Consider the following 15,728-nt stretch of genomic DNA (forward strand, 5'->3'; position numbering starts at 1 on the left):
AGCTTCAAAAGTTCTATAACAAAAAAATTGTTCTAAACTGGAGAGTTTAATGCACACATATTTAAGGAAAAAATCAGAGATTTTTAGTTCACCACAAACTTACTAGGAGTGAACGGTGAAAGGGGCATGCTAATAAAACAATAATGAAATCAAGTAAGTTTAGAAAGAGTTCTACTCTCTCTATAGTGGTCAGATCTCAAATGAAACATCTAATACTGAGCATCACATTTTAAGAGAATAAAGAAAAACCAGGAGTTATTCAGAAGGGTGAGCAGGATGAGGAAAGATTTGGGATATAAAATGAAGGACAGATGTTTGACAGGCAGATGAGCTGAAGGGTTTCCCCAGTACAGAACAAAAAGTACTGGGATCAACAATTAGAAGACCCAGGATGACAGGGTTTAGCTTCACCCAGAAGGATGTTCCAGTAATCAGAGGTATCAAGCATTATGAGACTGGATTCAGAGAACTCAGCACCACAATAAACACTTAAATGGAGGCAATTCAGAGTGCTGGTGTTGACCCCTCCTCTAACCCATTCATCCCAAAGTTCCCATTCCTTTGACAGGACCCACCACTCCATACCTGTCCAAGTAGTTCACAATATTTGGGTTCTTGTTTTCCCTCATAACCAGGATCTCATTGATAATCAGTTCTTTCTTCGGCTGCTGCTGAAGATTCATTTGCTTTATGGCCACCTGAAATTCAGTGTATTTAACGTGCAATTAGAGTCATTCAGCATTTACTGAGCACTTACTCAGTATCAAAACTTAAATACTAAGGAAACAAAGATGAATAAGATACATTCTTAGTCCTCAAGTAATTCATAATTTAGACAAATGGTTTTCAAACTGAAGTCCCCAAGTAAGAAGCATCAACATCATCAGGGAACTTGTTGGAAATAAATATTTCCAAACTCCACCCCAAGCTACTGAATCAGAAACTAAGGCCTAGATGTCATTCTGCTATACATCAAAGTTTAATGATTAAATGTATAATAATACTTTAAAATCACAGAATTAAAAAGATGCTATAAAAGAAGTTCAAGCAAAGAGCTACAGGAACACAAAATAGAGCAAGAACTCTTTCAGTCTGGCTATGTACAGAAATTTCACGAAGTGGGGGGAGGGGTTACTTTTTGAATGTGGTATGTAAAGATAAAATCAGAGTTGACCAGATTAAGAAGAGAAAGATGCTGGGCACTGTGATGTATGCTGATAATCTCAGCAACTTGGGAGGCTAAGGCAGGAGGATTACAAGTGCAAGGCCAGGTTCAGCAACTTAGTGAGACCCTGCCTGTTTCAGAATAAAATTTTTAAAAAACAAAGAATATAGTTCAGTGATTTAGTGTCCCTGGGTTCAATTCCTAGTACTGAGGTGTAAGATAGAAAGAAAAAAGAGGAATAAGATCCCTAATGTTTATGTATGAAAATATCCTGCTAGTATTTTTATCTGTATAAATAAAACAAATATCCACATAATACAAATATAAGGTATACTTCAGTGTCCAAGGCACTTTGCATTCATTTTTTCTGTGTCCAATACTATAAAAGATATTCTCAAATTTGTTATTTTATTTAATCCACAGAGACATCTGTATGTTCAGTATCACTAACCATTTAAAAGGTGAAGAAATTGTGATTCATAAAGGATATATGACTTGCATACAGTTAGTCAATAGCAAAGTCAGGATTAAAACCCTTAAGTTATTTTATTTTAATTTATCCTGCACACATAACCAGATTAATTTTTCCCCACAGTACACACTGGATAACTCCCCTGTTCAAAAACATAAATGGCTCCTGGTTGGCTAGAACTATTCTTCAGCCCAACACTGACAATTCTCATGAATTACCTGACCTCTACCTTACTCCCACTGTATTCCTTCATACTCTCCATGTTCTCCCTGCCTTTGTTCAGGATCGCCTCTCCATCTGGAAGATCCTGCATCAATTCCACACATGTGAAAGATACTTATGCTGTGTATCAAGCCAAAAAACCTCTAATTTTCAAACCAAATTATACTTTACCCCTTTTTAAAGTCCCATATGATCATAATTATACCTCTCTTTAGGAACTTATGACATGTTACGTTGTATGAAGATTAGTTATGAGTGTGTATGTGTTTGTGTGTGTGTGTGTGTGTGTGTGTGTGTGTGTGTACATGAGTGCATGTGCCAGTGTGTATCTAGAAGTTTGTGAACTTGATTGAAAGCCCCAAATGTGAAAAGAGGGAAAGAGAGAATTCAGTGGGTTGATAAGTACTTTGTCTTCAAACCACAAAACTCAGCATAGGTTACTAGGTACCACAGGAATATGATTTAAGTTGTCTGCTAAGTATTCATTCCTTAAAGATGTTTTCCCTTTTTCCTCCTTAGTGGGTAAGAACATGAGCATCTAATAGAACTAAACTGTCTTTCCAGAAGAAGTAAGGACTCTAAAGAAAGAATGATTCAAATTTTCATGGGGAAAAAAAACCCCTATTACTTCTTCAAATCAATTAGTCTTCTGCAGCCAATCCTTAAAAACAAAACAGATCCAATAAAAAGGATCCAGTCAATCATTAAAAAGAAAAAAGAAAAAAATAATCCTTTAAAACATTTTGGGCACTTCCATTCCCAAGTGAGAAAAAACTGCTTTGGAGTGGGTTTTCCCAGTAGGTAAGGCGTCTGGTCTTGCTGCAGCTTTCTGTAACAGCTAAGGATTAGCTTTTCCTAATGTCTAAAAAGCAATATGTTGATCTAAAAACATTAAGTATAATAAGCACTTATAATTAGGACTCGCCTTGCTGAAGGCAGCAGCAAGGGAGAAGGGAGATAGGTAGAGACTAACACAGAAGCTGTGGCAGGACAACATTTGTTACCGATTAACTATGGTCCAGGCTAAATGCCATTACCTACTCAAACCCTACCTATTCAGGCTAGCTAATAGCACTTCTTAAACAGGAAAAGAACTTGAATTCCAAGAACCAAACCTTTAGGCTTGACTGTCATTTGATGACTTTGACCAATCACAAGTTCTCTTTTAGTCTCTTCATCAATACATTGAGGATAATCCTCAACTGTGATTCCTCTCCTCTAAGGATTGTTTTGAGTACTAAGTAAGAAAATGGCCATTGTGTTACCCATGTAAGTAAAGGATTTAAGTAATAAAGGAAGATAACAATGAAAACAGTAGTCATAGTAATGATGGGAACACTTGATAAGTACCTGGCACAGAGCAGCAAGAATGGAACAGCAGCAGTAGAAACCAAAGCAACAACCAACCAGCCTCATCCCACTGCTACCACAGTGAATGGTTACTGTTGCAGGCTCAGTGCTAGGTGCTCTACTTATATTATCTCAGTAATACCTAACAACCCTACAAAGTAAAAACCATGATTTGCTTTTTCAGGTAAGAAATTGAGACTAAGAAAATTGCCTAAGATCACAATTAATGCCCTCAGTTCTATATGACTCCAAAGGCTCTTCCAGTTTTCTCTTTCTATTATATGCATTCACTCTAAAAACAGGTTTGAAATATGATTGTTTGATCTGTAATTGGAAGACTTCCCAGCATTAACATGCTAATCTTCCTATATGTGACAGAGCAGAGTAGCTCTATTTTTCCCAGCTGGAAAACCCCCAATAACCATTCACTCAAAAAGACTAAGAGCATCCCTCTAGCTCCACTAAAGATCTGTACTCCCTGTGGCAGGAAATAAGGCCCTTCTCACTTTATTGCATTAGCCACACTAATGGATTTGTTCCATTCATAGTTTTGTAACCACAAGGCAAGCACACAATGAAGTCTAGTTTCTTTTTCCTAGAGTTAGCTTCTCACAGAGGCAGCTAGTTCTCCCTGCCTCCCCAGTCCCATCACTTGCCTGCCTCCCATCAAGGCCTGTAATACCTAAGAAACATAACATGAAGGGACCCTAACACCTAACCTCAGTTCTGTGGTGGAGTTTTAGCCCAAAATGCATAGGACTAGGAGTCAAAAGATTATAATCCAGTCCCAGCTAATCACTGATAGCACGACCTGTAAAAAAGTTATTTTCACTCCTGGAGTCTCAAATTCCTCATCAATAAAAAGAAAATAACATCACTTATCTCATAGGGTTCTTTTAGGATTGGTATAATCTTTTTGTTTCATCTTGGCATCAAATTCACTGTCTTTAAAACTGGCATGCTAATACTTCCTTTCTTCACCACTATTTTAATTTAAGGCAGATTCTGTCAGTACCATAATAATTTTATATTTACACCACAGAAATTACGGTCTTTTACATTTATTTATGATTTTAATGTTTCAGTGACTGCACAAGACTGAAACTTTCACATAGTTCTGAGCACAAAGTATAGCATAAAGCAAAAGCTCAGTAAATACTTTGTGGAATAAATATATATGTATATGAATAAAAATGAATAAAGATAGTGGTTTTTAAATTTATGATGTATTTTCACAAACACTCTTTTACTAAATTCTTACAACACTTTTGTCAGGTATATATTACCACAGACTTTTTATAAATAAATAAAATTCAGGCTCAGAGAGATCAAATGACTTTACCCAAAATAATATAAATAGTTTAAGGGACGCATCTATGCCTTTGGATTCTCATCTCAAAGAAAAATGAATATCTCTTTATCCCTAATGGTGATTTTTAAAGTTGACTTACCCTAGGTGGAGCTTTCATACTTGCAAAAACTAATAAGAGCTCAGTGAAATATGTGCTCCCCTATTAGCCATTGCTTTTCCAGAATACCAGAATGTTTCAACCATCAAAAATATACAAGAAAAAAAAATATACAAGAGGCCATGTATGTACAATATGTCAATATACACTCTACTGTCATGTATATCTAAAAGGAAAAAAATTTTTAAATGAAAAAAAAGTATGTAAGTAGGTTCCTAGCAGCCTCCCTTTGAGGAGGTCAGCTCTACTCTCATTGGAGGAGGAGGTGCCTCTCTCAACCTCTGAGTTCCAGCACTCTGAACTAAGAACTTCTCCCAGCCCACCTGCCAACATTCCTGCTCTGCAACCAAAGAGGAAACTGCAAAGAAACCCTGAGAGTTCTACATTCCCTTCATGTCTTCCTTTTGCTTTAGATAAGATCTTGGGTCAGCAAGCTTTAAATAATAAGGTCAGAGTTCTCCTGGCTTAATGAAGAGGACAAAGAGGTGCCTCCAAATAAATGAGGACTCTAGTATCCAGTCAAATCTAGTATCAGAGTAACAGTAGGGCCACTATATTAGAGATCAACAGATATGGGCTTAAATCTCCTGTAACAGATTTCTCCCTCAAGCACCAAGTTTGTATAAGCAATTATCCACTAGGCAGTGCTACAAGAAGGCTTCTCAGACAGTATCCAACCTCTTAACTACATTTTCACCCCTTTTCTTTCTCCTTGAATAATACCACACTTGTCATTCTCCCATTCAGTCCATCACCAAATCCTGTCAAACCTACCTTCAAATTACCCCTCAAATCCATCTACTTCTATTAATCTATACTATGCTATTAATTTAGTCTAAACAATTATCTCTCACCTGGATGTACCTCTTACTCACCTGGTCCTCTCTTACCTTCTCCAACCTGTTCTCCATATTTTAAATGTGGAAAGCTTTCCAAAATATTTGTCTCCTCATGTTAGTCTGCTATTTGGTTCTCATGTGGTATAGAAAGAAACTAGAAATGTCCTTATTGAGTTAAGAAAGGCTAAAAATTAACCCCCCAACTAAAACAAAAACTGTAGAAACAAAAGAACAAGAGCTGGTGGTGTCTACTTACCTCCTGTCCTGTGGCAACATCCATTGCAGTGTACACTGTGCCAGAAGCACTGAACAGGCAGGGGGACAGGTGGGGAGAAAAACACAGATGTTCCAATAAAGTACCATTTGTCAAATGCAGCTCTAAACACAATCTGGCAGTGTTTAAATTAATAATAATAATTGCAGCAAAAATACCCCCCCACCCCACAACTCTCCCATTATCATATTTGACAGGCAATATGTAATTGTAAAGAGAATAGAGCCTGTAGTGGTCAACTGACCTGAGTTTCAATCTAGAACTTCTACTTAGTATTTACTAGCTATCTGATCTTGAGCAAGTTATGTCACTTCTCTGAGTTTCACTTTTGTCTTCCATAACATGAACATAAGAATTTAACTCAATTAGTTCATGTAAAGCACTCAGCCAAGTGACTAAAATAAAATATGATAGGTGTTCAAGTGTATTAGTTTCTTGCTCCTATTTTCCTTCCTCTTCTTTACCACCCTTGGCAAGTTAATTTAATCTCTTGTGGCTTTAAACTCTTCATCTATAAAAAAGGACAGGATTAAATCTGTGGTTTTCAACTGGGAGTGATTTGGGAGAGGAAAGGCCCCCTACAGAGAATTTCAGAATGAGGTGGTTTATATATATTTATCAAAAAGGATATGGACTTGTGGGGTGTCAATAATGTTCTCTTTCTTTCCCCCACCAGATTCCCTGTCTACTAGGGATTGAACCCAGGGCTCACACATGCTAGGGAGGAGCTTTACCACTGAGTTACATCTCCGGTCCTTTTATTTTGAGACAGGATCTTACCAAGTTGCTGAGACTGCCCTCAAATGTGCAATCCTCCTGCCTCAGCCTCCCCAAGAGCTGGGATTAGGGACATGTGCCACCACACCCAGGTAGTAATGTTCTCTTTCTTAATCTGGATACTGGTTACATGGGTGTGTTCACTTTTTGAAAATTCATTGATTTGTATGCTTATGCATGTTATCCTCAATTAAAATTTATACCGAAAAACCATAAAACTTGAAAAACCACATTGAAGATTCTAAAATAATTTTGAAGTACTCTTTCCACTGATATTTTATGATATTATGATCCTTTAAAACCATGCTTTTCAATCATTTATCCTGCCAACAGAATGTCAATTTTTAGTTTTCATTTTTCAAATATAAAATGATATTAAATATACTTTTTTCAAATACACATGCTCACAGAAAATCTGATATTTCTACCCCACACCAAGATAAGAATAACCCCACTAGACACACATATGTACATGCATGTAAGTATATAAACACTCCAACAGGGTGGGGTGAGAGAAAGAACACTAAAAATAATTCTAGGAAAGTAATTGTATCCATTTGAAAGAACTAAGACCCTCATTCTCTGCCTATAAACACAAATCCTGTGTATTTGTAGGTGAGTAATTACAACACATATTTGTAGCTACACATGCCATATGTCAGGTATACATGATGCAATTTGAAGACCTTTTGAATTCTGATCTTTTACAAGAATGCATTCACCGAAGCCCTGAGGTTATGCTTCCCAGAGAAATCATGACTCCTCAGTGGGGAAAGTCACTTGTAAGTATGCCTTCCAGCTAGAAATTACGGTCACCAGCTCCTAACCACCATTCTTTAGTTGGGAGCCCAGCTACTTGCCTGGAAACTGTGATGGCAAGATATTGGTAATCAGACAAGGAATGACTTATTTGTGTTGGCAGTTACTTATTCACTGCCTTATTATCCTACCCCTGGCCATCCTGTGCCTATCTTCTTGTTCATACCCTTCCTGATCCTAACAGATGCACCTTTTTCTTTTCTTTTTCTTTTTGGTACTGAGGATTAAACCCAGGGTGCTTTACCATTGAATTATATCCCCAGTTCTTTTTATTTTTTATTTTAAGATAGAATCTTGCTAAGTTGCTAAGGGTCTCACTAAGTTTCTGAGGCTGGTCTTGAACTTCAGATCCTCCTGCCTCCACCCCACAGCTTACTGTGATTACAGGTGTGTACCACTGCAACTGACTAAGGACAAACATGCTCAAGCCTCAAGAGACTGGACATTCTAGGAGTATGTAGCTATGTTCACCAAGTTCTAGAAAGCTACTCAGGCTCACTGGTTAGTACTTAATTATTTCTACCTTGAAATCATATTGAGTAATATATTATTTCTCATACATTAAGATATATGAACACCAGGTTTGAAGCATAATAAACTTCAGGACTTACTGGGAGGGAAAAAAAGCAAGTGAAAATTATTATACTACAAATTCAACGTAAAGGGGTGGCAATTATATTTTTTTAAATTATGGTATGCAGAAACATTAGTATAGGTGTTTAATAAATATTTCCTTCTTGCCTTAGCTCTAACAGATCTGTCAAGTAAGCAGGAAAGAAAATTTTTAATAGGTCTCATACATCTATTAAAAAGAAAAACATTTCACAGACGTGAAAGTGAAAGTCCATTAATCCACAGTTCTTCAATTCCACAGTTCTTCAATTTCCTTCTTCCTTTACAGACAAAGAAATTTGAGTTCAGAGAAGGGATCTGACTTGTCCACACTTGTCCATGTACCTTTTTGCCCACACCTTAAGGTCTCCATTTAACTACCTAAAGGAAATGCCTTTGGGCTAGGGATATAGTTCAGTTGGTAGAGTGCTTGCCAAGCATGCATAAGACCCTGGGTTCAATCCCCAGCACCATCAAAAAAAAAAAAAAAAAAGGAAATGCCTTCTACATTACTCTGAAGCAAGCAAAATGATTTCTTCTTAAGGTGTTAAATACCTTATACCAGTTCAGACTCACAAAACCATATCTAGTAGGAAAAACACTGGGACCAGGAAAAAAAAAAACCATGAGATTCACTCAACCCAAAGTTGTTTTGAGGATTAAACCAAACACTATAGGTAAATAACAGATGTAGACTATAGAATGATATACATTCTTATATTATGCAATTCTTTATTCTATTTTCAGAAGTTCCTGGGTGTATAATAAAGAAATTGAAACAGAAAATTCCAATGACTTAATTAGCACCAATGCTTCTGTTCCACTAAAATTAAGTCTACTGTAAGTCAGACTTTTCATTTTTTTCCTTAAATTTCCACTTTTTTGGTAATCTGTCGAAATCTTATTTATTTTCATGCAGAGATATAATTTTCCTAAAGTAATATGTACAAATCTTTCGTGTACAACTTGATGGTTTCTGTATGTACATACCCTATGTTCACCACCAAGACCACTTCTAAAGTTCCTTCATACCTCTTTCCCATTGTACCTCCCTCAGAAGTAATCACTATTCTGACTTCCACTACTATATACTGGTTTTACCTGTTCTTGAACTTCATATAAATAAAATCATACTGGATCTGACCTTTTATGTATTGCTTTTTGTGTTTAAAATAATGGCCAAATACCTTTATAGGACTTAGCACAATGCATTATAATTCTTTGCCTATGTCCTTCTATTGATCTGAGTTCCTTGAAGGCAAAGATTGTGTCTGATTCATAGCCACATTCATAATGCCTAGCACATGATAGGAACTCAGTTAAGATTTGCTGAGTTCAGTGCACTAAGGGTAGCATGTAAGTAGCAGAAAAGGAACCCAGATTAAGAGTCATGGATTCTGACATCCACCTAGAAAAAGAGGTGCTACTACATTAGCAGAAGAGTCTGTAGTTCTGGGTTTTTCATTTCATAATAGTGCTAATAGGTCTTGATACCAAGTATAATTTATTAAATTGGTTTTGTATTAAAAAAATAAAAGGGTCTCTTACTCTCACTGCAGGGGTATTTTTTGCAATATGGTCAACTTATAGCACATCTCTCATATTAAGCATAATTCTTGGTACCAAACCTGACGTCACCCTGACATAACACCTCCACAAGGGGAAGAACAAGGTTCATGAGAGGCAAAACAGAAGCAGAATCATATATGCCAGCACATACAATTTTAAATCATTTATCCAGGGAAAGTAAATGCCCCTACTAACCCTTGTCCAATCTTCTCAAATCGTGTATACTTCTTCTTAGGATCGCCCACACTCACTATGCTCCCTTTGAAAGAAACAGAGACCATGAATCATTTTTTTTTCCAGATCAAGACACAAACAGATCCCATGTGACCCTTAACCCCTGGGGTTGGCAAGGATTAAAGAAGTGTCTCCAATTCCTGAAAAGCATATTAAGGAGGCTCTTAGCTTTTCTCTAATAAAGTCCAACTCAAGGTTTCATCTCCCTGCTTTTATTCATAGAAATCCATTCCATTTCTAAATTCCTAAGAGTCATTCATATTAAATTTTTAATTCATTAAATCATTCAATAAACTTTTACTCATATTATATACCAAGGCATACACTATACTAGGAATAAACAGATAAGGCACAGTTAAGACAGTCTCTCAAGGAGCTCAATCGTATGGAAAAGATAGAAAATGCCATAAACTATAATAATGGTTGTGATAAATGCCAATGGGATACAGAAAGAGGCACAAAAAAAACGACCAGAAAGGCTTCAAAAAGGTGCCATCTGGGCCAATTTTTACAGGATAGGTAGAAGGCCAGCCAGGGAGAAAAAGCTGAAAAGTTTAAAATAGGATACTTCAAGTGCAAAGACACAGTAGCATGAGAGAACTCACTGGGTTTCACAACTTGCATTCTAGAGGGGGAACTGAGACCCATAGAAGGGAAGCTACTTCCCCAGGGTCACACAGCAAACTGGTGTCAGAGCTAAGATTGATTTTTATTCTCTGTCCACAGTACATTTTTCTACTAATGGCAGTTACTAGGACTTGGACATTTTCACATACTTTGTACCATTTGGCTTATAAATGAGTACGGTATTAATATTCTTACTTAAAAGAAGAGACAAAAAGGAGGCTCACAGGAAATTGCCCAAGACACAAATCAGTGATGGCTGGGGCTTCAACCCAAGTGTCCTAACTCCCCAACAGTCTGCTTTCTATAGTTCGAAGCATTATTATCTTTTAAAAAAATTTACACACACACACACACACAATGGTTTAGTGAACAAGATCTATATAGGAGTAAAATTAACAACTAGGTAAGTGGCTTTTACTTAATCATTTGACGAGGGCCCCAGGCAAGGGCAATTTTTAAGAGCAAAATTATTTTAAGAAATCAAACCAAAGTTATCAGGAAGAAGTAAAGAGCTGCTCAGCTAGAGCATTAGAAAGCAATGCCAGTTTGCAGACTTGGCCAAATCAGTCACACAAAAGCCTTTTTGGAAGTAAGTAGGTACAGTGAATAAATCCAAGGCCCTTGACAAATGATTTTTCCAAGTCAACAGATCAACCTAGTTCTTCCCCTAGTATAGTTCTGCCTTTTACTGAAACAGAAACAGACTACCCTCATTTCTGGCTGCTAAAATAAAGTGAAATGGAAGTTTCCACATGACAGAAAGAGGCTAGGAGCTCTACTCATAAGAACACAAGCTTGTGTTCAATTTTTGTTGTTGTTGTTTGTTTGTTTGGTACTGGGGACTGAATCCAGGAGTGCTTTACCACTGAGTTGCATTCCCAGCACTTTTTATTTTTTATTTTTTGACGGGATCTTGCTAAGTTTCCCAGACTGACCTCAAACTTGCTATCCTCTTGCCTTAGCCTCCCAAGCTGCTAGGATTACAGGCAAGTGTCACCATGTCCAGCCTTATAAGCTTGTGTTCTAATCTGTCTTGCCACTTCCTAGTTGTGATTTGGGTAAGGATATTTAGCCTTTTGGGGACTAAAATAACCTTAACTGTAAAAACAAGGACCATAATGCTTGTCTTCACAGGGTTAATATGAAATTTAAATGAAAACAAAACAAAACAAAACAAAAAAAAACTCCAGAAGACATCCTGCTTGTTATTTGATTTATAGTACAGGTACAATATTCACAAAATATTGGGTTTCCCTTCCTTTTTCTCCTGCAACCATGATGGCAGATCTGTCTTCTTCTAGGTCAATGATAAACATCAGTAGTTAATCACAGCATTCTTTCCCACCAGGTATAGTCAAGGCATTCACCTTTCTCAATACACTATCCTACATTGTTACTGGATAAAAGTTACATGTCATCTCCACCCCGTGCCTAGGGATAAGAGTTTCCTTGCCCTCAAAATGAGCTATCCACACTCTCCTATCACATCCGCATCCTAACATGGCATCCAATAAGAGTTGGTAAGATAGCAAAGTGAGGTGGAAGGGCAGGGTGAGAACAAGCACAATCTGTATGACTGGGCCAGCCAGTCACGTGGGCCTAACCTAGGATCAAGATCTTTATAGCAACAGAATGCTATCTCTATGCTTGACCCATCACAGACCAAAAGAAGGTTCAGAAAACTACAAAGTCCTTACGTAATTTCTCCAAGATCTCCTCATCAGACATTTTAGGCTTCTTCTTCTGCTTTTCAGTATTCCGGGTCAAAGCATCTGGCAGAGTGGTGTTATTCTCAGTAGGTGAAATGGGAGATGTAGCCACATCCCGAGTTGGAGTACTAGGGAGTGGTTCAATCACGGACCGTGTGTATACCTGCATTATTGGTGCAAAATTTGGGCAGAGCCAGTCTTTGTTAGCATAGGGGAACATCTTCTACATGGGCAGTTAGAACATCCACAGAACAAATCCCCCCAAATTCATTCTTTCTCATATGTCAAAATCTATGTTATTCTTCCTCTGTGCCCAGGCCCATCAGCTTGGGGTAAAATAACCTTCCTTGTTCTCAATGTATATAACAGGGGTTAGTGACAGTTTCAGCACTTGAAAGGGATAGGCAACTCTCAGGAGAAATTATCTAGAGTTATTCCATCATTAGATTGGAATCTTTCTCATCTGTAATGTTTTCCCAAGATGAAATTAAATCCTCTGTGCCCACAGGACTTTGCACTGCTATTAACAACACTTAACATCGTTTTCTACTGTGTGGCTCCTCTTCAGACTAAACCCTTATAGAGAAGGACTACTCTTGTTGTTTAAGAGGCTTAAATCCCAACTCTTATTTTTATCATCTGCATGACTTTGGGCAGGTTACTTTTCTTTGTGCATGAGTGTCCTCATCTGTAAAATGGTGATAATGATACCTATCTTATGCCATTGTTATAAAAATAATTTGACATGTAATGTGATTAGAATTATGCCCAGAAGATATTAAGCACTTAAAATTTAGCTTTTGAAGATAAAGATACTATATTTCTCATTCATTCATTTACTTAACAAACATTCACTGCAAATCTACTCTAAGCCTAATCCCATACAAAATGCTGCCCATATACTCTCATTCTGGTAAAGGAGGTAAGAAAGTCAAAGGAGAAAGGGATAAAAGTTACATGAAATGAGCAACTATACACTATTCCAAAAGAAACGATCTAATTAAATTATACTTCCTAGGAGTTGTTTCAAGATATTTATCAGATTTTGTCATGAAAAATATCATAGTTATCTTTTAGATAATTTATCCTATGAGGACACAGAATGTATATTACTCATCCTGAGTTCTTTAATCTAACCACTTACTTACCTAAGCATGCAGATAATGTTTGATGGAACTGACGAATAAATAAATGAGATCCTTCAGCTGGTCTAACTTCTGACTACTCTAGCATAATGATTTCTCAATTTCCTACTCTCATGTCTGTAGACAAACTCTATTCCAGGCATCTACACCTATACTCTCATGCCTTGTTCTCTAACTTTGCTTCTGATATGGCTCCTTGAGAGGAAAAAGAAAAAAACAAAACAACAACAAATAAAAACCCTGACTTTTCCTTCTCTAATATTCTCCTTATGTGACTTTCAGCACAGGTCTGCACACACAAAAATACCACTGTGTTATGATAAAAAACAACCCAGGATTTGGGGTTAATTACCTGCTTTCAAATCCTGATTCTTTTGCTTACTAAGTAGCTGTGGACAGATCAGTTTACCTCCCTAAATCTCAGTTGCTTCCTCTATAAATTAGCAATTAATAAAACCTTTTCAGAAAGGAATGCCATGAAGATCAAATTTATCAATCCATTCCTTTATTCAATTATTTACTGCACTCTGAAACCTGTCCAGAACTATGTTAAGCACTGAAAGTACATATATATAGATTACCTCTATTTCAGAAGAGTTCAAGGTATAGAGGGAAAAATATTTTAAATGAACATGCTTGCAAACCAAATACCTTAATGTGAGATATTTTGACAAATTACATTTTTAAAGACCATTTTTTCTGGAGGTGATTTTGTGACCTACAGACAAGGTGATTCTGTAGATTCTGTTCATAAATTCTCACTCTGAGTGGCCATTGAATCCCCTCAAATTTCTTCCACTATATTTCCTATAGTCATTCAACCAACTTCTGCCTGAACACTCTCTGAATGCTCTCTTTCAAATAGTCTTTCGTTTTTGCATGACCAGAGAGCTTAAGTCCTAGCTATTTCTCTCCTTATGGAGTGCTCATAATAAAAAGCTCAAACAAAGGAACACTTGTAAACTATCTCATCTGATGGGAGGTCAGTGCTCAATGATGCTAAATCAAGTAAAATCCATAGGGACCAGACTGCAAAGTGAGGACACAGGGACTTTGACTATTCTGAGCTGCAGGAACCTCAAAGGAAGTTAAAAGAAATCATTGCCAACATCCGGCATCAAAATGCACTCCTGATGATGTACAGTATATTAATAGCACTAATGTATTTATAAATTCTCTTGGGTCTGTCAGTATCATCAATGATGCTGTAAGAGGCTGAACGCTGCACATTTAACAGAGAAGAAAAAGATCTGTAGCAAGACAATTTGTTGCTTCCCAGGAGACTAGAATAATTTATTTTAGCCCTGAACTAAGTTACACCAATTCTGTATATCTTTCTGTGCTATCTGTGGAGAACAGAGTATACCAAAGCTGAACTGGCATAAACATCAATTAAATAGGATATGTTGGGACTATCTACAAATCAAAAATAAATACACCTTCTTGTCTTTAATCACATAAAAAGTACCTTCAGAAAAGGTGTTTTAGTGATTTTACCAACTCCAAAATCTAAGAATCCCTACAAGAATATTAAACTTCTAGATCTCAATATTCTTCCCCTTCTCACTCTAATAAATCAGAAAGCTGTTCAGGTCCCCACAGACTCACAGATTTTGTATGTTCTGGGCGTGGAGCAATCACTGGAGGTGGGGTAGCATCATCATCATCATCTTCATCTTCTGAAACTGGTGGCACTGCAGGGGTCTCAGACACAGTCTTCACATTCTATGTAGAGAAGAAGGTCAAATTTATCTGGTCCAGTTGATAGAGATATCAGAATTGCCAGTTCCCCAAAAGAAACCTCATTTGATACCACATTTGAAATGTATATTGGCCTTTAAACTTTCCACCTTTGCATAGCCAGTCTCAGGTTTTCTTTCTTTTAGCCATCACTTCTCTGAACAGACTTGTGTCATCTCCTTTTTACCAACCTCCTAGACCCATTATGTCATCAGGGGCCTTCGCCTCAGTCTCAAGATACAGAGCATCAGTATCGGATTCACATACTTCTCACCTGCCCTGAGATGAAACATACCAGCACCATAATTGATCAGTTTTGGAAACTGAGGGTGTAGCTCAGTGGTGAAGCACTGTCTACTACATTCAAGACTCTGAGTTCAATACCCAGTTCAATGCCCAGCACTGGAAAAAAAATTTTTTCTTAAGAGGTTCTAGAGCCCGGCATAGCAGCACATGCCTGTAATCCCAGCAGCTCAGGAGGCAGAGGCAGGAGAATAGCAAGTTCAAGGCCAGCCTCAGTAACTTAGCGAGGTCCTAAGCAAATCAGTGAGACCCTGTCTCTAAAAAAAAATACAAAAAAGGGTTGAGGACATGGTTCAATGGTTAAGCGCCTCTGGGTTCAATTCCCAGTACAAAAAAAAAGAGGTTCTAGATCTGCTTTTAATCTATAGTAACTTTATTTTTCCATGCAAACCATAACAGAAC

The 15,728-nt window shown here is 37.3% G+C and overlaps 1 protein-coding gene across 5 annotated transcripts in view; it reads right to left on the reverse strand.

The window, feature by feature from the left end:
* The window catches only part of Pak1 (p21 (RAC1) activated kinase 1), a 139,145-nt gene that overhangs the window by 15,853 nt on the left and 107,564 nt on the right, over positions 1-15,728 (reverse strand). For all 5 annotated transcript variants that reach the window (XM_047516780.1, XM_047516777.1, XM_047516781.1 and 2 more), the window contains 5 exons: positions 14,892-15,008; positions 12,127-12,301; positions 9,764-9,827; positions 5,774-5,822; positions 586-698 (listed from right to left, as the gene is read on the reverse strand). In XM_047516780.1, the coding sequence (XP_047372736.1) occupies positions 586-698; positions 5,774-5,822; positions 9,764-9,827; positions 12,127-12,301; positions 14,892-15,008 (518 nt within the window). The remainder of the gene's footprint in view (positions 1-585; positions 699-5,773; positions 5,823-9,763; positions 9,828-12,126; positions 12,302-14,891; positions 15,009-15,728) is intronic.

This window comes from Sciurus carolinensis, chromosome 11, assembly GCF_902686445.1.
Source record: "Sciurus carolinensis chromosome 11, mSciCar1.2, whole genome shotgun sequence".
Lineage (NCBI taxonomy): Eukaryota > Metazoa > Chordata > Mammalia > Rodentia > Sciuridae > Sciurus > Sciurus carolinensis.